This window comes from Zeugodacus cucurbitae, chromosome 2, assembly GCF_028554725.1.
Source record: "Zeugodacus cucurbitae isolate PBARC_wt_2022May chromosome 2, idZeuCucr1.2, whole genome shotgun sequence".
Taxonomy (NCBI): Eukaryota; Metazoa; Arthropoda; class Insecta; order Diptera; family Tephritidae; genus Zeugodacus; species Zeugodacus cucurbitae.
Genome location: NC_071667.1, coordinates 84403266 through 84428493, shown reverse-complemented (window position 1 = coordinate 84428493; position 25228 = coordinate 84403266). Strand labels below are relative to the sequence as shown.

Here is a 25228-nt window from a genome sequence, read left to right as displayed (position 1 = left end):
GTGTAAATGCTAAAAAATTAAAATATACAATCCTTTAGAAAACCCAACAACAATAACAACGCATAATAATGCTTCATAACGGTATTTTTATTTAAGCATATCATTTAGCGAATTTATTGTTGACCATAAATTTCGTTGCGCTTTGTTGCTGCAATAAAATCTGCTTATGCTGCATTAATTCACAACAACAACAATACAACAAAACACAATGGCTCAGCGCGCCAACAACAACAAACAACAAAAGCACTGCATAGACACTGAAATGTTGGCATTTCACGGAAAAAGAACCAAACTAATTTGCCTTAATTTAAATTAATAAAACATTCGCAAAGCCAATATAAAGAGAAAGCAAAACATATATTTGAGTATACATATGTATGTACGTATTTCCATTGTAAACACACACACAACAACAAACCGCAGGCAATCTCATAGATTTAATTGTTAATAGTCATTACCACGCCTGGGATTAGGTGGGAACTCGTGTTGTGCGAGCGTATGCCGTGCCATGCAGGAAATCAGGTGAAACAAGTTTTAAATTAAGCAGAAGGGATCAGCTTATAAAAGTATTCATAGATCGTTGCTTTAAAGTCCATTATCATTTCATATGAAACACCATATTTTAAGGTCGGTCTCCGACACTCCTGTTTTGTATAAAATCATATAAAAGTTATGTTCAAAAAATAACGGGAATTTTCATAAAAATATATTCTTCACTCGTCTGCATTAATGCTGTCACCTTGAAAATAGTCCCCACTCTTCAAAGGCTCTTCAAATTGTATTAGGTCTACAACTTTGCTTCCGCCGTTTTCCAGTAGAAGCCTCTAGGGTCAAGCACTGGTCGATTAAATCGATTAAATCGTTTTAAATCGATCTTGGACATTTTGTCAACATTAACTCAACAAAATATTTGTAGAAATCTGTTTGCATTCCAAACTTATTCTCAACTGAAAATGTCAATTTTTGAGCTTTTCTTTTTTAATTCCAAGAAAAGTGCGGCTGAGGCTCATCGACATTTGTAACCGTTTTTATACAAAAAAAAACATAAATTTACAAAAGAAACCGGCGTTCCCGTATTATATGATTTTTGTAATTAGCACTATTTTCAGTAATTTTGGATCTTATAGAATCGACATAATCCATCGCATACTCCAATTTCATAATTTTATGAAAATAATCCTAATTCGATTTCCTGCAGGCACGAGACTTCGAGTGTAGCACATGTGTTGGTGCACGTAAGTGAATCTGTTCGCACCGCTGTTGTTAGTCAAGTTGTTTGGATTGGCGTTGAAAAGTTGAACATCGCCGCTTGGCAATTACTTGAGTCGCACAGTGATTTCGTTGCTCCCACGCATTTCTACATTTGCAAATACATGAATTTATCCTCTTATGTGAGTGTTTATGAGCACAAATACTTGTATAAAGAGACATATATTAGGGTGTGAGGGAATAGTGTAAGAAGTAAGGTTTTAAAGATTATATTAAATTTTCGAACATTTTCGAACTTTAATAGCGTATCTGAAGAGAGAAATTTAGTTTTTATAAAATACAAAAAAATATAAAATTGTCGAACCAAATCACTAAGCAATAGCTTTGTACGGCAGCAGCTAAATTTCCAGCTGGGTCAGAAAGCGATGTGTTCACCAGCAGCATGGTCAGCTGACAGTAAGACTCATTTTCATATAAATGTATACAGTCTAATGGATTGCGCCTGATTAAATGAGACTCATAATAACGTGCAATGAAGTTCAATGAAATTCTGCTCTTTCAAGGTCAATAAAAATTACCTGTATTTAAGCAGGGATGATCCGATTCTAAAATAAAAATATTTAAATGCCACATTTGTTGTTGTATAAATAACTCGTTTCAACTTATTTTTTAATTTAAAAAAAATTCCAACTGGTCACATGAGCTCTACCATTAACAAAGCAAAAACATGGACAGTTAATCCAAATAATGGTTTTTCGGCTCAAATAAGTCGAAAGTGCGCACTCATGAAACTTGTCAACTGTGGAAAAACGAGCACTTTCCAACACTGAAAAGTTGAAAATGATTTGATTTTTGCCGTTTGACTAAGTGAAACTAGCAAATGCCGCTGTCGACACACACACACACATAAAACTAATAACAACAACAGCCGCAAATGCATACACTCAAAGGCTAATTGCGCTCTTACTCATGCGCTCACATACGAGTATACTCCCACCCAAGCAGAATCGCACACTTTTCGAAATAAGTGCAAAAAGTCAGAGGCTAATAGCTAGCCGCTGCTCGCGCCGCTATTGAGCAAAGTGGCCGCCTCGAATTGCCAGCCACTGTTGGCCACTTCAAGTGCCAGTGACGGCGGCGAGCGCTCTGCAAAACTGAGCGCAAATAATAATAACATAAAATAGAGAGATACGAGCAAAAGCAGTGGAAAAAACAACAACAAATGGAAAAAAAAATAAATCAAAAGCAACAGTTTTGAAAATTTAAATGAAAATATCCGAATGCGAAATGAAAACACCAAATTGGTAAAAAGTCGGTGTGGAGAAATTGTGCGGCCCACGGCTGCCAGTTGGATTTGTGCGCGCGGTGAAAAGTATTTCGCACAGATTTTCAAAAATTTTGCCGAAATTTTTGTAGAATTTTTTGAAGAAATTTGTGCGTTCACAAAAAACGTACTGATGGCAATTTGGCAAAAGTAAAGTTTTGAGCAAAAAATTCACAAAAATATGACAGAATGTCATTTCAACCAATTTTTTCTGGAAAATTATACAACAAATACACAAAATCCTATACAAATAAAGAACAAAAAGTACACAACGCAAAAAAATCACATATTAATTAAACAACACAGTGCAATACAACAACAACAAAGCAGATAATTCAAAAAAATACAACAACACACAAAACAAAAAAAACTAATCATTACAAAATAAATACATACCAAATAGTTGAATTATTATTATGCAAACAACCAACAAAAGTAAACAAAGAAATTTACGAAGTGCATTCAAACCGTATACACAAATACACAAACAAACAAAATTATGAAATTTCAATTTAATAAAAAATCGACAAATCACACAAAGCGATTCACTCGTATTTAATATAAAATAAACACCACCCACACATACAAACACAACGCTGTATATAACTACTTATACATATTACTCTAATATATGCATGTCTAGCGAAGCGTAGGCCGGGGGCGTATACGTAACATAAACAAAGCCTCGGCGAATGACTGACAACAACTTAACAAAAGTTCGAATCATAAACACAAAACACGGAAATCAATTAAATTCAATTAAGTTGCAAACACGCTTCGCTGCAAAGTGACATTTAGCCCCCAACCACAGGTACAGTCACCCAGCTTGTCAAGTCTCCTCATGTGCATAAATGCATGCCCCCGCTGTGGCTGTGACAGCTGGACTGACAGCCGAATAAATTTCAGTACAAAATGCGACTTAACTAGTTACCGTTATATGCAGCATGTATTTTGTTGTTTTTGTATCCTAAAGAATTTCACTTTACAAGGAAATTCCGCAGCACTTCTGGTTTAAAGTGGAGACTACATCGTCTTTAAACCACACACTTCCTGTTTCTTAGAATTAATTCATTTTGATTTTGGTTTTTGTTCCATCACAACTCATGTGTTTTAGTCAATTCCGGCATTTTGTTGTTAACAGATTTTCGTGCTTTTCACTGATTTTTTATATAAATTTATTTTTTTAACCTTTTTTACGCAAAAAATATTTTTATTTTTCTTCGAAAAAAAAAACTGAAATTAGTGTTTGAAGTAGCTCATAAAATATTTGAAAAATATATATTTAATTTTTATTTTGTGAAATGTATTCTTACTACTAGAAAACAAAAGCATACTCTGCAGTCTGCAGAACTTTTTTTAGCAACATGTTTCAAAGCCAGCATATTTCTTTCCAAGAATGCTTAGAATAAATCACAGAATTTCGCAAAAAATCGCTTTATCCTTGCAACCAATTGCTAAGCATGCAACTAAATTTAAATATCGGCATGAAATTCGACAATCTCAAAGTGTTCGAAGCAGTTAATGCTTGCTCTAAAAATGTCATGAAATAAAATGAAGATTTAATTATGCAACCATCCAAAATTAAATACATTAGTTTTATTTAGTGATAGTTTAATAATTAAAATAAATTTAAACAAAATTAAAAATGTGGTAATGGGTGAATGAACTCTTCAAAAAATAAATTGAGTTTATAAATAAAATATACATACACAGTCATCATTTGATCATATAACATGCGTAGCAACAAAAATGTGAAAAATTTAAAAAAAAAATTTAACAAAAATTATAATAATTTTTTTCAATAAAAAATATGATCTATCATTGAGAAATCAACTCTTGAAAAAATAATTTCAATTAATAAATAAAATATTATACACAGTCAGCAACTTATGACAAGAGTAACAACAAAAATATAATGATTTTAAAAAAAGTTAAAATTATAATTAATTTTTTTTATTAAGAATTATTAAAAAAAAATATATTTTTTCTAAATTTATTTTAATTTTTTCTTCATTTGTGTTGAAATAAATAATTATAATATATGCTTAACTAAATTAAACTTCAAATAATTTTGATTGCATTTAGTGATGCTGATGTGAAAATTTAAATAAAATAAATGGAAATGAAATAAATATTTATTTTCCGATTTAAAACCAGCAAATAATAAAATACTAAAAAAAAAATGTTCGTGGTGTTGCCTACCTGTTTTTTGTGTTGTTTTCTGTGTTAAATCCCATAACATAAATATAACATATATATTTTTCCCCTGAATCCACATAGTGTGACATAAGTGTTTGTGCTAAATTGATATGTTTCGTTGATGCGATCAATTAAAAGAATATTTATTAAAAATAATTTGGAAAAAATAAAGAATTACTGAAATCGGCGCAAAAAATGTTGAGCGACAATATTAAGCCAATTAGTGATATAACGTGAACGTGCAAAAAGTAAACATCTATCTGTGTTGTGCAGTTTTTATAAATTCACATTTCGAAAAAATATCGTCCACCTTGTCCGTCACATTTCAAGGCAAAGCATATTATTATTGCATTTTTGCACATATTCACCTCTCTGGCTGTATGTACATATATTTGTTGCGAAATAAATGTCATAATAAACGAAATAAAGAGGCAAACATCAAATAAAAGCGTTGGATTATACTGCCGCAGGCGCACACAACCGCACATAAGTAAACATTCATACAAGTGTAGGGGTACAACGACGCCAACAACATCACATCCACAACGAGAAAGGATTATAAAAACATAATTTATTTACACTCATATAAGTGTGTATATTGTGCTACAGCAACAACAAATCCACACATATTTGTGAATTACATGCACCAACAACAACAAAAACACAGTTAATATTACTAAAATCCTAACTTACCCTCTGACACACCCACAAATACACACACACACAAAATGGCGGATAAAAACGACGTTATCGAAGAGCAGGAGGAGGAGACCACCACCTCGACTTCGAAGTGGCGAAAAACGCGCACCACAGTCAAGGTAAATAGCTCAGCATAAATGATGCTGGCCAGCAATTAGCATATTTGTAGGTATGCTTGTCAGTGTGCGTGTGTGTTCAGTGATTGTGCAAATATTTGCGCAATTAAAAGAATGTACGCAGTTATGACCACATAATTTCCATTGGCATTTGAAAAAAGCCCGCATAATTGAGCGCATTAGATTAGTTGAATAAATAGGTACAAGGTAGAAGAAATTTTCAATGTATAAATTAAATACTTTTCTGCAAAAAAATATATAAAAAATGTGACTTTTTTGGAATTTAAATATTTTAGAGTTAGAATTAATTATTTTTTAATTTTACCTAATTACTTCTAAATAACATTTAGGGCATAAAATATCAACTAAATTATATCTATTACAGTCTGTATCGTGTGTGTCTGTATTTTAATATGAAGAGCCACCTCTGTCATATTATAAAAAATAATAAAAATTATTGTATTAATTTTTTTTTAATTTCATAATTCAATTCTGTGAGTTACAGACAGTTAACCAAAGTTCAAAACTGGTCTAAAAAATTTAGTCATTGATTTTTACTTGCTGCGTATAATAGAGTTAATATGTCCATAGTATTAAGTCGAGAGGTTTCGCTTTGCAAATGTTTTCGATCCTGAAGCTACAGTTTCATTATTTTGCAATAACAATAATAACAATATTTCAATTTAAAATTTTACGATCCCTTATAAGCCGCTACGAAAACAGTTGGTTTACTTCAACGTAGTGATAATATTTTCTCTGTCCTTTAAAATATAGTGGCTATTGGATAGCTTTACACTTCACTTTCTACATAGCATTCTAATAATGGAACCCAAAAATTTGCGAATAAACATAAAAATTACCCCGAACAGATTTCTTGAAGATGGCACTTGTATGCTCAAATTTCATGTTTTACAAATTAAAACTCTCCAAAGAACATTCCTACAGGAGTTCACAAGTGATTGATCGATCTATTAACCATAACCACACTCTTGAACCTCTAAGAAACATATTTCGTAGATCATAATTCTCAAAGATACTTTCTAGATAAACAACAAATTCCTTTTGGTTTTCAGATCAATATAACGGTTTTTTTTCGACGTGTGTTTTTTTTGTGGTTTGTCATCTTGTCTCTCTAATGAACAGGCTTAATCCGAAATCTCGGGATTCCGTTACTGACATACGGCTCCAATTGTTGTAAAAAGTGCTCGTATATTTTGTCTCTCGAATGGAATTTATTTGAGTCAACCACGGCGGTCGCTTTCTATTTCTTTTAGAAAATCTCATATAACACCCTTGATATAATAACTTTGAATGCAACAGGTACTCAGACTATTAACGGAGGTAGTCTCGAGATTAGCATTCATAAATACTTTCTATTAAAACAGCTGATTGACGTATTGTCATAATAAGTGTCATTGTGACATAATTTGCGATAAATTAGCATTTAAATGCAGACATATTAATATTGTCCGTTTCGTATGTCAGCTTTAATGACTTGATGGATTACAAGATTTAAAGATGAAATACCTCCGTTCATCTATATAATAAAATTCTGTACTTAAATCCACTTTCATTTCCATTTCCTTTTATAGTTCATTTTCTCGCTTTGCACAATATTCCCGTTATGCCATTACGGCACAGCAGCAAAATTGCTTCCCAGCTATTTGCCATTTATTATTGATTCGCCTGCCTTGGCTGCTACTTCATGTCCAATGTGAAGTATAAACAAATTGCAAATAGCTTCATTACACAGCAACAACAACAGCAATAACATGTTGCATGCAACAGTGTGTATAAAAGGTACGCGCACTTGTTGCAAGCGAGGTATAAGAGAGAAGCCACAGCAGCGCTGCTAAATTAACATAATTGCACAAGTATAATTTGATAAATTTGAGTTGAAAAGTAAAATAAATAAATAAAAGCTCTTCAATTGAAATGTTAAAAATGCAATAAAGAGCAGTGAAGATGTTCAGTGGCGAAGGCGAAGGCGAAGACGCAGTAAAATGTGAATTTTATGCTTCATAAAAAATCACTTAAGTGGACAGCAGACCAATTCGTTGGTATGACAGCAATAAAGGCCGCTGAAATTGGCAGCACGAAGCAATGCTCATAGGCGCATACAAACAAACATATACTATATGTATATGATATATATATATAATATAGCTATAAATATATATAATATCTAAATGAATGATTGTACGAGCTCGTAATGACCATTGAAATTCTTTTCGCCTTTTTCTCAGCAAGTCAACACTTCGAAAGTAATTTTTCTTCCCTCTTCTTGTGTTTATGTATGTATATATGTATTTATGTCTGTCTGTTGAGGAGTGTGGTGTTTTTGCCAAACAATTATTTCGAGAGTCACATGGAATTTATCATCAATAATCAGACGTACGCGTTTTCACACGCCCACAACAAAATGTCAATACGAGCTGCTTTGGCGCTGTGACATACTGACAGCTACCAATAAATACATTTAACTCATACCCAAGACACCCACACGCAAATGTGGCATAAAATTTGAAAAATTGTTGCGTCCAGAAAACAATGCCGCTGCGGAAAGTTGTTTGAGCATAATAAATTGAAAGTGAAATATATGCAAAAGTTAGACAAATATTAAGTAGAATAAATGAAATGAAATGGAAAAAAAGAATACCAAAAACCAAAAAATAAAAAATAAAAAATAAACTCTTGGCACTGGCGCATCAACTTTCAACAACAGAAATTAGCATACTTCGCTGTGTACATTTGTGTTTTTGTTTTTGTTGTTTCTATAATATTTCTAGTTGCCCACCGTCACTTGCAAACGCTTCTGCAGATGTGCGAACTTATCTTCATTCTCACACTTAGGTCCTTGATTGATGGCATTCTTGGCGCTTTGACGCCTTTCCGTCAGCTTATTTACAGCGCCAACCACTAGCTGTCGCCGCTTTTTAACATTTCTCTTCTTCTCCGTCACTGTCGCTGCTGCTGCCAGCTTAGCGGCTGCTGTTTGCCACGTGTATGCCACACATGTCCGTTCTCAGCATAATAACAATAACAATAGCAACAGCGACTACGTCCGAAGTATGACGGCAACAGCAATTCAACAGCCAATGATTGTCACACTCAAAGTGCGAAGAAGCAGCAAATATTTGGATATCTAAAAAATTCAATTTCATTTAAAATTCACTGCCGGGAGTGCCCCGCCTTTGACTATGACCCGCTGCGTGCTCTGTTTTACGCACTTCCGTACCGTTCTCGGCCTTGACTGGGGGTACTTCGGTTAGCTAATGAACTCGAAGTATTCGATTGGCATCAGCTGAATGAGTAATTAACGCTTCAGCACCAACAAGGAGTTCCACAAAATAGTTGTGCTCCTTTTATACTCGCTATTTTAATAGGAATTTTAATTGATTTCTGTAAAACCTTTAAAACTGAAGTAAGAATCTTTTGAAGAGGGACTGCGCTTCTAAAATGTGTATCATAGAAATCTAAAGTTAAATTTCAACTTTCTTGAATGGAAAATTTCAATTGCCCAAATTTATTGCCTCTTTTAGCTACATCTGTAATGTACAACACGTAATAACTGTAAGTCTTATGTCAAGTGCCAGCAACCGCAAATTGCTCGTAACGGTAAAGTCATCCCAAGAAGTTGCATTGTCATCGCTTGTGTGAAATCGTTAAGCTAAATGAAGTTTAACCACATACTACTCGGTTTGGTCGACATATGTACTTCTATACACATAGGTATAAACATATGTACCAAAATGGGGTATTAAAAGTGCTGTGTAACACATCACCGCTTAAGGAGCTACAAGTAAAGACACACCACTAAATGCCACTTGTATTTCTTTATGGAAGTTTTAATGAATACAAATTAAGTTTTAACTAAAGAGTTGGGGCATATTTGAAGACATGTGTACATCTAAGATCATATAGATTTCCAGTATTGCAGCTGTTGAGCCTTTGAAAACCCAATAACCCAGTAGACAATCATATCAGGACATATATATATATATATACATATAATGGAGGAAGAAAAAATTACTTATTCCAGAGTTTGAATGTCAATGGGTCTCGGACTAATATTTAAGCGATAATAAGCGCTAGAAAAATTTATTATATTTATGACAGGAATTTAGACAATGCTTACAACTATGCTCTCCATCATATAATATGATATTATATCAAGCCTGTGGAATCCCACGAACATATTACCTGCTTGCTTCTGAACCCATAATGAAGTCATATTAGAAGATCTCCAAAATTCCCCTAAATATTGTCATTAAATAGGTGCCTTAGTCATAATAGTCCCAGTAGTCAGTCAAACTTCGATAAACTGAATTCCAAATCAATAGAGAATGAAAAAAATAAAGGATATTGCAAGAAATGTAAAATAGTTGCAATCTGAGACGTGTTCAAAAAATAACGGGAATTTTCGTTTAAAGAAAAACAATATTTCATTAGTCTACATTAATGTTATCGGCTTCCAAAGAGTCCACATTAAAAAAATATTTCGAATCTCCAAAAAATTCGAAATTTTAAAATTCCCATTAGTTTTTGAACACACCTAGTATATATGAAAAAAAAAGACATTTCTGTCACTGTCAGCTGAATAAATTGAGTGCACATACATATATGTTTGAACATTTTTATGCCCTCAGATGAATGCGAAGCACTCAGAAAATACATACCGCCAGAAACTTGCTGAAGCAAATCCTTTATACGCCACAAGTACAAGGTTAACCGTTTAGGCGACAATAGTAACTTTCATAGTGGTCACAAGTTAATCCATTAAACCACACACACACACACGCAAGTAAATATGGAAATATATGTGCATACATAACTACAACAGCAGATAGACTCGTAAAAACCGCACAAGACCGAAAGGAAAATTTCTAGGTCAGTGCGTTTCTATGGTGTGCTTCCGACAAAGAGACCACAGCAAGCGCACGAGCATTTCTGTGTGTGTAACGATTCGCTCAATGCAACACAAACAAATATTTTACTGAGCTTTCAAATTGATAGCATATTGAGCCTGCTGCCTGGCTCACTTTAAAATTCTAAATTTCTAAACTACCTCTATATTTCATTTACATACATACATATACTCGTATGTGATGACCCAGCATTCCACTCAAATACTCATCGAATTCTTCACACACACACAGTTCACATTGTTTTCGATTTTCTTGTGTTTGTCTTCTTATCTTTGCTCAGAATACCAGCACTTATTTGAATCGTTTCACTTTCATTGCTTTGTGCAACATTTGACATATTCATAGGACCGACCGGCGGCCTGCTATCGTTACTCGATACTGAAGCACCCCAACTCACCTTAACCTCTTTCACATGCCTGTTTGTCTCAGCTGTTGTGCTCTTGCTGACAAATACAACACAAGTCTATTGGCGCTGAAACAATAGAGAAGCAAAACACAATTGAATTGCAACACTTGAAGAGGTGTCCACAGTACTTGTGCGAGTGCGAGTATTGTATCCTTTTCGTGCAGGTCGATATTTAATTTGCTGTATGTCACCGCATAAATTACATTCATTGACATTGAAAAGCTTCTGCGGAGCATATACTGCCTGTTACCATGTTAGAAAGAGACTTAATTTTCATTTGCTTCCAAAAGCCAAGCATACGTAAAAGCCTTACGGCTCTGCTTCGAGGCATAAAACAAAGGTTCATTGACAGTGTAATATGAGAGATTTAGGGTTTAATAATTTCCAAAACAGGCTTCTTAAAATGGACGTGATTTCGAAGGAATTGCCATAACATGAATTGTTTGTTTGTCATAAGCTTTTCAGGAGTTGGAGATGTCAAGAAAATACAAATTATTCTAAATTCATAATAATGTATAAATCATATATGTATTTAATGCTTTCATTAATAAGAATGTCATAAATGCCTCTTATATGACAGCAGCTGCTTTCTGATTTATTGTGGTTGTCAACCTTTGCTACTCACTCAAAGGTGTATGGCAAAGAGGCTTCATTGCAAGAATAATATGACGGGACGTATTTGTCGCACTATTGTACTCTTTCGATACTTTTTATAAGAGAGTAAATAAGTGATTTTTATGAGAACTTTTTTTATTCAGAAAGTACAATCATCTTTGAATCTGTATTGATATTAATTATACTGTATTCCCAGCTTAATTGATCCCCTACCGAACTGTAGTTAGAATAGCCTTTGGGAGGACCATTGTGAAATTACTTGGACTCCTACTGAAAGCGAAGAAACTCATTTCTTCAAATATAGTCTAACGATCGCCTTGGTGTAGTGGCTCAAGATCGTTAAGATTTTACTATCCAATAGAGAACCAATATTGATTTATTGAATTGTTGCCATATATAATATGTCATCTGAACTTTCGAACATCTCTTGGTGTGTTCAACTAAAGAGTAACCCATCTCAGCAATAAATGAATTCTATGAACATTCATTTTTACTTAGTCAATTCTCGAATGAAAAAAGAAGAGCTGAGTGAGTCATTACCAGATATTGGGGAGCTAATGAAATAAGTTGAAGTCGACACTTGGTACCAGCATATTGCTGCTGGTTTGGAGATTGTCCTATGGAAAATCCATTAGAAGAGTTTTTTATTAAAGATTGTATTTCTATCAAATATGATATTATCACACTTCTTGCACACTCCGGAAATCGAGAAGTAGTCAGTTTCAATGAAGATATTTTGTGGGCAAATGTTATCCTTGTTTAATGCTTTCTCCAAATATTAAACTCTTAACATTTAGCATAAATTTTGTATTAGTAGTAAAATTTTAATTGGAAATGGATACATGATAATGAGTGTAACTTCATTACTTTGATATATAAAATACAAATGTTCGTTTTAATTAAGAAGTGTAGATTTATTAAATAACATGTACCAATGCTCAATCCACTATTACTCAATAAAACTACAACGAGCATTCTTAGTAAGTAGAATTTACAAGTAATAAAAGCTTACATTTATTATTATGTACTTTTCAGAAGATAAACTTGTACATATCCGTACAATAATGACCATATATATCACCCACCCTAGTAAATATGCAGGGCTTTCTATTTCCTTTCGCCCACATACTCGTAATAAAGTTTAAATAAATCAGAGCCAAAGTCATGACTGCTGTCGCTGCTGTTCATGCATTAGTTCCTACCTGCTCGTGGGCCATTCAGCGGTTCCTGCTATTAAACATAACTCTTTTGTTTGCCGTTGTTGTTGTCGTTTCTTTTTTTCATTTCACTCACAGTTAACGACTTTTTTGTTGAAAGTCATTTTGGTGCTATTTTATCTTTTAATTAAAATGAGCAGCCGCGCGCTGTAAGTGTGTGTGTGTGTTTAGCTTGAATGTTTGCAGCCACACATGCGAGCGGTCGCACACACATACATACAGATGTTCTTATACTCGTATTTGCATAAATGCCATTGTGTGGTGCCATTGCAATTAAAAGGGCACTTTGGGTTGCCTCCTCAGCATATCATTCCTACAAAAAACGAAAAAGTTATGGGTGCAAATGTCATTTAGCATATGAGTGCATGTATATATGCATGTTTGTGTGCATATCGATGCAGAAGTACATGTGTTCGTTAGCGGTGGCAGCAACCACATTGTGGCCACAATTAGAATCCATTTAAATTGAATTTATTCTCCGCTCTCCTATTAGAACTTGCGATTCCCGCGCACAGGCATGCAAACGGAAGTTCGCACTCGCTTGCATATTGCCGCATTTGTAGTTAACTGTAAATACATCAGTACATCTATGTATGTGGAGTCGTGCACTTTCACTGCTTTGGCTTGTGTGAATGCTGCTGACATTGGTGTATGATTTTTGTTTGACGCTATTTGACATGTTGGAAAATCAGTGAAAGCTTTCATTGCTAAATTATTTAAATTCCAATTAAGAATTAAGAGATGTTCGCCAAAAGTCAAGTAAAATGCAGAAATTGAAAGCATTTGTTGGGCACACTCTAACACACCACTGTTCTTGTTGAACGTCCATGGAATCTATCATTCAAATGCAAAGCATCGAACAGGGGTGCCAGTACAATTTATAAATTATTTCCATGTTTGGGCAAGGTCAGAGTAGGGGATTGTCCTTTTGTGGCTGAAAGCTGTGTTTTCGATTTTAAATTGACTTGAAGAACAAGTTATTTCTTTGAAAAGTATACATAAAAGTCTCCCTTTTCGTTAGGTTAGGTTAGGTTAGGTTTATAGGCAGATCTCTGCAAAAACAGAAGATCTCACTTAGACAGCCTGGCGTTGTCCATTGTGGTACCAATAAAACTTCCTGTGGATCAAACACCTTTAAGATTCAGTAAAACGTTTGGAATCCGTTACAAATTTCTTAAGACTACGAATATCGATTCTAGCCAATTCGCTACTTTCGCCCTTTTCGTTACTTGATTGTATTCTCTTAATGAAAAAATATAAAAAAATCGGAAATAAACCATTTATATATATATTTTAGTTGGATCGGGTATATTGACTAACCTTGCTGATATTAGGTTAAGGAAGGGAGTATGCATATTAATAATCTCCGATTTTCACTGAAAAATTTAGTATAGCGATTAGATTTATATCAGATATCTCTGACAACAATTTTTTTGTCATCTTCTGTTTTGCTTATTTACTTATTTTATTGCCGTAGAGTTATCAATATAGAAATAAATCGGTAAAAGTAACCGATATAAATCCCTCAATTAAGGGAAATAGACTAATTTTATTACATAATTCAGTTCCAATTTGAGACGATTTACTCTGGTACTCTCCTCTATCCCAACCAAGTAAGGGTCGTAATCTACACATGAGTTGAGTTAGCCAAGTCATGAAAGCCATGAGAGTTTAAAAACGTCGGGATCTAACTGTTCAACTCCAAAAAAAAAAATTAAACTGAGATATAATATTCTCGAGATTTTCTCAACGATTGTATTTAAAGTGTAATTAGATTTATAAATTTTGTATATAAAGAAAGATTTAACATAGAATCCCATACGAAATATTCTAAGGCAAAAACTTAAAAAGTAACTCATCGCACTGTATATACTTCTACAATATAGGCTACATCAAAAAAGTGGAATAAATTTAGAAATGCACGGATTTTTAAACTCTATACAAAATAATATGCATTGCAAGTTGAAATCTAACAGCATTTTGTTTGTAAATTGTATAATGTATATTTATGAGGTTTAACTGTATCCAATATCTACTAAAATTTTAATAGGAATTTTATAGCAGAATCTATTTAAAATCCTCACTTAATTCCAAAAATGCTTCATCCCACATAATTTGAAACTATTAATTCTAAATAAAAATATTTTTCCCTTTCATTTCAGGTATGTTTACAACCCAACAACTCAAAACCAACTAAATAGTAAGTGAACTAAAATATGAAACCAAATTTTATTTTTAGTCTTCAATAATTTCGCGTTTACAGTAATTTGTTATTGATTACATAAAAAGAAACGCAGCCAAACCACTTGAAACACATTTTTTTACTTGAAATAGATCGATAAATATACAAGATGAATGCCAATTCTAAGAACAAACCGCAACAGCTGTCCTTGGCCATACAATTGGCAAGCGAAAATATTAATTTTAATAAAAATAATACACAATAAATGTACACAAAGCCATGAGTCATCGGCAATATGGAGCAAATACGGCACAGTTGTGGAGAAACTCTCACATGTAGACTAAATAGAAATATATATTATATAGAGTATCAATGAGACTATCTGCTTTAATATATATATATATATATATATATAAGTGGATATCAGTCTGAGACTAAATGCTGCGAGTTATAAATCTTCGAATTGGCAGCTATATAGTTATAGTCTATACATACTCGTATATCAAGTGTGTATGTCATATATATTTTCTATTATATACTTATGTACACGCAGTTAGATTGTACTGTGAGTAAACAACAATCAATTTTTGACGAGTAGCCATCAAAATATTGGATTTTTCTACAACAGATGCTACATACACACATACAATACTATATATATACATATGTATGTATGTATGTTTGCGCTAATGTTGGACTTAAGAACTCGCATAGTTGTCAATTTCTGACAGCTGCTGAATCGAACAAAAAGGTTCGCAAAAGTGTGTGAAAAATTGCGAAATCTATGAAATATTATAAAAAGAGGAGGATTGCCAGCACGCAGCATTTACTCAGAAAACCCATTGCAGACGGACGAATCCGGCGGGGCATTTGTTGAACTCTTCAACATTTTTCCCATTTTTTTTTTTCAAATCTAAAAATTCGCAACATTTTCACAAATAAACTTACACACACACACTCACATGCGCTTTTGTTCGCCGATACTCGTTTGTGTGTGTGTGAACGATCGCGCTGCTGCTGCGAGCGCTGTCGCTGTTGGCCACTGAAAAAAGCCAACTATATTTGCTGTTTTCGCCTTGACGGCCATGTGTGCAAACGAGCAAGCATATAAATTAGTTATAAATAATTTCTGGCAGAAATTCAGAAATTTTCCCGATGATCTCCAAGTATAGCGCTTTGGCAGCCTGCCAACAATACGCCGCTGCGACTGTTCACTTTTGGACGAAAAGCTGCGCAGTTGCTAAAACAAAGGCAGATCTGATTGTGAAGTAAAGGCAGGCAGACGGGGGAGGGAAAGGATGAATGGTTTTGTGACAGAGGTGGATGAGGTGTGCGGTGAGCATTTGTATATACAATGAGAAATAAGAAAATATTGGAGAGTGAGAAGACCCAAGCGCGGCAAGACAGGAGAGTCGTTAGCAAGTATATGCCGAAAAGTAGAGCAGCAGGAAAAGTAAATTGCAAAGACAAAGCCAGGGAGTAGAGTCTATGAAGAATGAGTAGCAGTTGCTTGTTCTTTGTGCTCTTTATATTGGCATGGAAAAACAAATTGTCTCTTTGTTTTGAGACTCACAACGTACTCATTTTGCTCATACGCAGTGGCAGTAGCTGAGGACGCGCTAAAATTTCTTTGTTTTTTTTTTTGCATTTTTTTGAAAATATGATTTTTGCGCTCTTCCAAAACTTTTGCTCAAACTTCTTAGAAGAATTGTATATGTGTCTGCGTATTTTTTTTGTTACTTTATTTCACTTTTATTTGAGTTTTTAAAAATAGACACCTGTAAATACCTGCGCGCAATCAGCTCGCTGCAAATTGTAGGCTGGCGGAGACGCGTCGCGACGCGACAAATTTTAATTTTGTAATGCATAAATATAAACAAAAGGTGAAGGACGTTGAAACGCAATTTTTTTATAGTATTTCTCACTTTTTGTGTTCCAACACTGGCAAGCAGACAGACATACATATATATATATTGAACTGTGTGTGTGTGTCCGTATGTATGCAGATGTAAAAATAAATATTTTGCGACAAAATTAAATTTTACAGCGCAATTCTCCGCAAGCTGGTGAAATAAAATTGGAGCAAATATCGCATGCGAGAAAAAAATTTAAATATGAAAATATATATATTTATTTTTCCAATTTGCTCTAATTTTGCAACTAAGGGTAGACTTTAAAAGCCGAAAAGGCAAAGGAACCAATAAAAATCGGAAATTCGCATTTCATGCACGTTTAGCTCAACTAATTGCATGCAACTCTTTTCTTTTATTTTTCCACATTTTTTCGCCCAAAAATTGTCAGCGAAATTTCTAACTTATCGCATTTGTGCGTGCCCACCTTTTGTGGCTGGCTAATTATTGTTGCCGCCGAGCGTTGGACATTTAGGCGAGCGGCCATTAGCATAAAATTATATATATAATAGCTCTTCTGTTTTATTTGTATTTAGATCTTCATAAGTATTTGTATAGATTGTGGGTCGAGTGCTCGCTTATATTTTGTATGCACACATACATACATATACTTTATATGTATATACATATATACACTTAATTTGACAAGGACACGACTTTGGCATAGAACTTGATTGAAATGCGTTGTATCAATTCGTTACGCGACAAAGAGCCAATGAGGAAAATGCTGAACGCTGAATGCCAAAAACCAAAAATACGGAAAAGCGAAAATATTTAAAACAAATAAATAATCAATTCGTATAAATTTGTATATGTACATAAGTATATATGTTTATCTTGTTGTTGTTGTTTTTTCATAGTACTTAAAGACTTGTAGTGATTCTGGCATTCATTTCATGGATAAATACGCAGAACTTTTCTCTTTTTTCTCTCATGATAGAATTACTAATTATCTATGAAAATACTAAATTGTTGTATAATTTATAAAAAAAAACTAATAGTTTCCATATATCGTCTTTATTAACACTTTATACACTTAAATGAATCAGGCCAAACAAATTTTTTACAAAAAAAAAAAAAAAACAAAACACATTTTTTACAAAAAAAAAAAATTTGTCAATGGCTTCTTATATCAAAATTATTTACCATTTTCTACCATTGGATTCTTTGAAAAATTTAGTCCCAATTCAAAAATCTTCAAACTCTCTCATAAATCTTTTATTTATATTATATTAGTGACTCCAGCATTAAGTTGAGCTTCTAATGCTTTCAATGCTTTTTGAATTAAACCGAATAATTTTTCTATACATATCAGCCAAGCTGAGATTGTCAGCCATTTACTTATATATACATATAAGTATAACAAAGGAGTTGACAAATTTCCTCAAATTTGTTTATATATGCAGAAATACATACATATATGTTGACATGACTGTCATAATTTATTCATAGCACGTAATGTAAGCATTTAGAAAGGATTTATGCACATGCATGTACATATTAATTGCTGAATAGCACCGAAAAAGCATAAATATGCACATACAATATTCATATTAATAGTCTCATGTAAGCAATTTCGAAGACAAAAACATTACAAGTCAGCTATTACCGTTAATAGTGCAACACATTTGCTGACCCAACAAATTGCCACAGCTTAATGACTGCTCGTGAATTCATTGCGGTTATCCAGTTTAATCAGTTACAATCTGACAACACCAAACCGCAATTCATAATCATCCATATTCCGGACGTAATCGGGTGAGAATTTGTAACTTACATATGTAGGAGGTAAAGTTTGTGTAGGCGGAATGCTTCTATTGAAATTAATTTAATTTTTATACTCTCGCAACAAATGTTGCTAAAGAGAGTACTATAGTTTTGTTCACATAACGGTTGTTTGTAACACCCAAAACTAAACGAGTTAGATATAGGGTTATATATACCAAAGTGATCAGGGTGAAGAGTAGAGTTCAAATCTGAATGTCTGTCTGTCCGTCCGTCCGTCCATCTGTGCAAGCTGTAACTTGAGTAAAAATTAAGATATCTTGATGAAACTTGGCACACTTATTTCTTGGCACCATAGGAAGGTTGCTTTCGAAAATGAGCAAAATCGGACCACTGCCACGCCCACAAAATGGCGAAAACCGAAAACACATAAAGTGCCATAACTAAGCCATAAATAAAGCTATGGAAATAAAATGGTATGTAGGATCGCACTATGAAGGGGCTTATTTGGATGTAATTTTTTTGGGGAAGTGGGCGTGGCCCTGCCCCCTACTAAGTTTTTTGTACATATCTCGCAAACCAATAGAGCTATATAAACCAAACTTTCTGCAGTCGTTTTATTTAGCTACGTCCTAATGCAGTCCAAAAATGAAAGAAATCGGATCATAACCACGCCCACCTCCCATACAAAAGTTAGGTTGAAAATTACTAAAAGTGGGTTAACTCATTAACAAAAAACGTCAGAAACACTAAATTTCACATAAGAAATGGCAGATAGAAGCTGCACTCAGATTTTATTACAAAATGGAAAATGGGCGTGGCATCGCCCACTTATGGGTCAAAAACCATATCTCAGGAACTACTCGACCGATTTCAATGAAACTTGGTTTGTAATAGTTTCCTTACATCCCAATGATATGTTGTGAAAATAGGCCAAATCGTTTCACAACCACGCCTACTTCCTATGTACCAGAACTTTGAAGACGATCTGAATCGTTAACTTTACAATATATAAAGTAAGTACTAGTGAAGATATCGGTGTAGAACTTTGCACAAATACTATGTTAATAGTGTGGCAGCCCCATTCTAAACATCGCCGAAATCGGACCAAAGGTTTTTAATACCCCATATATCGAACACGAGGACCTTGGTGCTTCTAACCTAATATTAGAGTTTCCAACTTTCAATGGACTTTATTCAATATATATGACGAATATGTGGGTCAAATTGTGTATTATATAATATAAATAAAGTTAAATATATAAATTGCGAGAGTATAAAATGTTCGGTTACACCCGAACTTAGCCCTTCCTTACTTGTTCCTATTGAAGTTAATTTAAAGCAAAGAATTTAAAGGACTTCTATTGAAATAGAAATTTAGTGGAGAGTAGAAGTAGAAGAGCTTAATGCCACCACAAAAATAAGTGAGCTTTTACTGATATGAAGTAGCAGTATGAATTGTCAAAAGTGTGTGTAGGCATTTGATGAAATAGGACAAAATTAAAACAGGAATGATGGGGAAGCAAACACTCTATTAACTTATATAATAAACCTATATAATAGTGAACGTTTGTAAGAATAAGTTTCACTCATATTTGGAAGCATTTTGTTGAACATTTCCAGCAGACAGATAAGAAATATTGCCGGACTACAAAGTAGCTTCGTATAAAGAAAAGGAAAATTAATTAAATGTATTTACACACATATTCTGGGCGTCATTGTTGAGGGTACAATAAATAGAGAAGAGGAGAAAGAAACATAATGATTACCTAAAACCAAAACCAAAAATAATCTAGATTGTTTCCGTTTGAAGGATTTTATCATGGTTGACTTTACATGTTTATAATACAGCCAACAGTTATTTCAGATTAAAGATTGTAACTTTAATAGAACCTGTAATTTTATATACATTTTTTTTAAATTTAGTTTTATATATAACTCGGTACAACTGCCGACTGTGTATTAGACTAAACTAAAATGTTTCCGGTAGTTTTTTTTTTTCATATAAGTAAAGCTTATATGACAGATGCTTTAAGGGGCCCAGTAATTTTAGATATATATATATTTTTTTCTAAGATCCAACTTATACCTTTCATAGCATCTTGACCGTTAAGGTTTATACACTATTGAATTAAGAGAAAAATGTTGGTTTTATCAATATTTTTGGATTTTTTAGTAACTATATCCATAAATTAATAATAATTAAAAAAATTAATTTTTCGAACTTCGAACCCAAATATTTTGATTGTGAAAGCTAACTTCGAGAATCAGAGAATGCACACAACCAACGAAGTACCCCTTGAATAAGTATATTTATCTAAAAGGAAATTGAATTAAAGAGAAAATGTAAGTGTAAAGAACGGAAAAATAGTAATGGTATTTTTTAAAGAAAAGTATTTAAGAAATATTCCTGTTTTAATTAGGTTACAAGCTCGCATTCAACAACAAAATGAACATAAACAAAAACTAAAAACAAAAGTAAAAACCTTTAAACATTCTACAAGGACATTTTATACTTGCCTACAAACAGAAACAGAAACAAACTACTTAACATTTTCAAGTACAAAACTCTTACTAATTCCACATACTTACCACTTTCTTGTTATTAATTCTGCCACTACCATGCTGGGAAACTATTATTTTTTTCTGGCTTATTTTTTGTTATTTGTTTTGATGCGCTTATTTGCACTCTACAAAGTTAGTTGGCATTTGGCACTTTGCAGGAAATGCGTCTTGCACTTGGAAGCGTGCCAATGCTGGGCAGCTGCCGCTTTCTGGTTGTCGTATGAAATGCAGTCGAATGCACTAAAGTGTATGGTTAATAAGGGGTGGGGCTTTTTTTGGACGGCACCTGTCTGTCACCTCAAAACGCCGTTAAAATAATACAAAAAAAAAACGTTTTCGATAATATATTTACCTAGTGTTTAATGTTGTCAAACAATGTGATTACAATTAATGGATTGAATTAGATTTGGTAATTTAAAAACAACACTGCTCTTTTTATAGAGTGTTTTTGCGATTCCCGGATTAGTCAAACATCCACTGGTTGTCAAGCTGTATAGTGAAAAGTTTAAGAACTACGGCGTAAATATTTTTTTTTAAGAAAATATATTTCGAAAAAAGCCACCAACTCTTTTCTAGGGTAGATCTCCACAATTGCCGGGAGTCTCACTGCGGCTGTTTTTTATGGCACCAAAATAATTTTAACGGTTCGCCAAGACCCTTATAATGCGGCAAAGAAAGCGCTTGGACTCTATTATAAAGTCCTTAAGTCGGCTAATGTCGATTCTAGTCATTTCGCTAGGTTTGCCGATGATGGGATTACCGAGGTGTTTTAACCATAGCCTGTCGAATGCTAGATATTGAAGGGAAGTGTTTGGGTGATTCCAAGCACGGACCATTCTAACCTCAAATAAAATTCTTATATTTTTTTAATAATTCAATCACCTTAAACCTGCTGTAATTCTCTAATACCACCTGTCATTAATAAGAAGTGAGCTCAAATTTATGTTAAATTTCCATCTTTATTATGCATACAATACTATAGATTAATGTTGATTTATTGATAATTACAATATTTGCGATATAATTGAGAAACACAGTTTAAATATATTTTTGTTTCACTAACTACATACAGTACTTGAAATAAGTAAATGTTTTCGTTTGTTTTTCGCTGTTCAGAAAATAATAGAATATGTGTTCACTACTCAAGCGCAATCGAGTATACAATCGATTTTGATAATATTCAAGAGTAAGTTACTCTCGGTGTTTTGTAAAATTACATTATGTTATTGTGAATCTCACACATAACTGCATCGTATTGTTGTTGCATACTAAAACTATTATTGTTCAATATTGTTCGGAAACTTACTAATTACTTAAGTAGCATACTTGGTACATATGTTATTTGCTTATTATATACTCGGTGTTTTTGGTGCATATATGTATGTTCGTATTTTCTCATTTTCATCCATAAACTATATGTGTTATTTTTGGTATGCTTATGATATTACATAAAACACTTAAACAATACAATGGAATGAGCTAATTTTACTCGTAAAGTCTCAATTTTGCTTCAGTTGTTTGATTTGCTTTAAAGTTCTGTTCTTTTGATATGCGCTTCTCACCGAATCAAGCGGAAATTATTTAATTACAGTTATATGTTACACATGAAGTGTCTATGTTGATATATTTGTTACTGTTAGCATCAAAAATTACCGTTATTTTGTGTATTTTGTGAATAAGTTCGTTGCTTCTAAGAATATGTGCTTACTGGAGTGTGGTTTTTTCTCAATTTAATAGAACTGATTTGAAACTCAGCAATAATGTGATTTTGGGAGTTAAGATTTATTTACTATTCATTGCACTATTTTTGATTGATTTAATTGAAGATGTCACTGAAAATTATCTGCATAATTATCTGAAACCATATACCGCATCATTGTTAATGTGAGATTCTCATAGCATTCTTATTAAGATTCCAGTAATATCGGTAACGTAACACTCTAGTTCATAATTTTCAATATAGCTTCGGGTATCATTCTCAGAACAGTATTTCTATTTTGAAATAAAATGGGATGCACAATTGGAATATTCCCTTTGAAAAACAGTATATATATCTAGAAGTAAATAAAAATTAAGAGAAACAATCTAGAACGAAAGAAAATTTTAATGTTCTGGAATCAGCCGATTTAGTATTGATTTCTTTCACACTCTCCTGCCATTTCTGTGTGGCTTTCTGACAATATTTAATGCACGAAAGTCGTTATTTCTAAAATTGTCAGCTGATATTTTGTAGGTTAAAATTAAACAAGTAAACCATGTCCACCCAACAAGTTCTTATTACATAAAAATTCAATGTAATTATTCTTAAATGAGTTGCAACGCTTATTATAAATGAAATGACACCAAAGCAGGGAGTAACTTCGAAATGTTATTAGAAAAGTTTTATCGAATCCAGTTGGCGGCATAATCATAGCGCAGCATACCGCAACACTTCGACTTCCATTTGTATGTGTGTGTGTAAGTGAGTGTTTGTGCGAAAGCTGTGCTTTTGTTGGCAAACAATTTACTTAATTATAAGTTACTTACACAAACAATTTGCATAGCACCCAACATTGTACGCACAAACATACAGACATATACGCGTTCATCTCTTATACTATATGGAATTGCAGATATGCATTTGTGTGTGTGATTTTAATTTACATAATTTTAAAATGGCTTATATAATTACTTCAAACAGTTAATTAGAAATTTGCCATACTCAATTATGAGCACGCAAACACAGTGACATATTTGCCAAGCGAGCGAGTTAAACGCTTCAGAAGCGGGGGGGAAATGAGCGTAAAATGAGCAATGCAAGCCACACTCAGCAGAGAGATAACGGATATGCTTAAGAGTTGAAAATGAAATTACCGCAAGCGAGTCCTTTCGTTTTACTGAAATGTAGATTTCTTTTGAGTTGCCATAAATATATATGTAAATACATAAGTGTGTGCATTGAAAATTCTACAAAACTATCGCTTTCAGAAATATTCGTGAAAAGCACGTCAAGAGCATCTCGGTTAGCTTTGGCGGGCGATGTCAGTACATATACACAAAAACAAGTATGTATGTGTGTGTGTGTTCCTCTGCGTGCGAGTTGTTGGTTAACTAAATGAAGTTGCCATTGGTGATGCCGCTAATATTCTTGATTATGCCGTTGGCGTGGTGTGGTTGAAGACACAGTCAAAGTATGCTGTTTGGAGATGAAGATGAGATGCAGATAAGTTTGCTTGTAGCTGCTGCTGTTAACGCCCATTAGGTTGCCGGCGTGCTGGCTCCATTCTGCTGCTTGCCACATAATTTTAATGACTTAGATGATTTATTTGTGCGCTTAAAATTAAATATTTGCGCTTGGAAGACTTGCATTCGCTTCTCCCTTAATATACTTAGAAATAACCAGGAGCGCGGATTGAACACGAGACTCTCGTAACTAACTAGCTGCTCACTGTTTCAAGCTGGAGTAGTGTATATGAAATGGAGCTTTGTGGTTTCAGTAAGTAATTCGAAGGAAACTCTATATTCAACAGTAGCGGGGAAGTAGCGGAAGTTGGAAGCACATTTCTCTAATCTCCTTATGAACTTCATTTTCTCCATCACATTAATTCAAATAAGATTAGTTGTGATCTCGCACTGGTCTAAAAGCAAAGCTCAACTGAGCTTCCACTGGCACATTTCAATTCCTCAGCTTCTACAACCGCAAACATATTTATATTCAAGTAAATCATACGATTTCCATAAAAATTATGCAAAACGCTTTAGTGATTTTATTTGCATAGCAAATGGGAGGGATGACGGAGTGAAATATGCAAACAAGTAGCAAAGCACGCACTTGGCATCAATCGCATGTGCACAGACTCAAACTCAAATATGTACATGCATAAATACATTGTAAATATATTCGTATATATTATTATATAGTTCGTTAGAATTCTCTCTCTCTATGTGCATTGTCTAGAAATATCTTGCATTTTCTGCTTCTGCACAACAAAATATTACTGCCACACCAAGAAATTATTTTCACTTTCATATTTTAATTTCATGTATTTGATGTATATTTTCTGACTACCATGGAAGAATTGCTGATAAGTTCTTTTAAAATGTCTTTATGTTGGTAAATGCATTGTTCTGAAAATATCAATACTTGTGTGTAC

At 33.5% G+C, this 25228-nt stretch overlaps 1 protein-coding gene across 18 annotated transcripts in view; it reads left to right on the top strand.

Moving 5' to 3' along the window:
* Positions 1-25228, top strand: part of LOC105218415 (tropomodulin) — a 120714-nt gene that overhangs the window by 43366 nt on the left and 52120 nt on the right. For 6 of the 18 annotated variants that reach the window (XM_054225951.1, XM_054225950.1, XM_054225949.1 and 3 more), the window contains exon 2: positions 4814-5550. The exons of 10 other annotated variants lie outside the window; for them this stretch is intronic. In XM_054225951.1, coding sequence (XP_054081926.1) covers positions 5461-5550 — 90 coding nt within the window. In that variant the 5' untranslated portion in view covers positions 4814-5460. Of the gene's footprint in view, positions 1-65; positions 82-2555; positions 2684-4813; positions 5551-25228 lie in introns of those variants that run through there. 2 more of the 18 variants (XM_054225953.1, XM_054225952.1) reach the window with 2 other exon arrangements.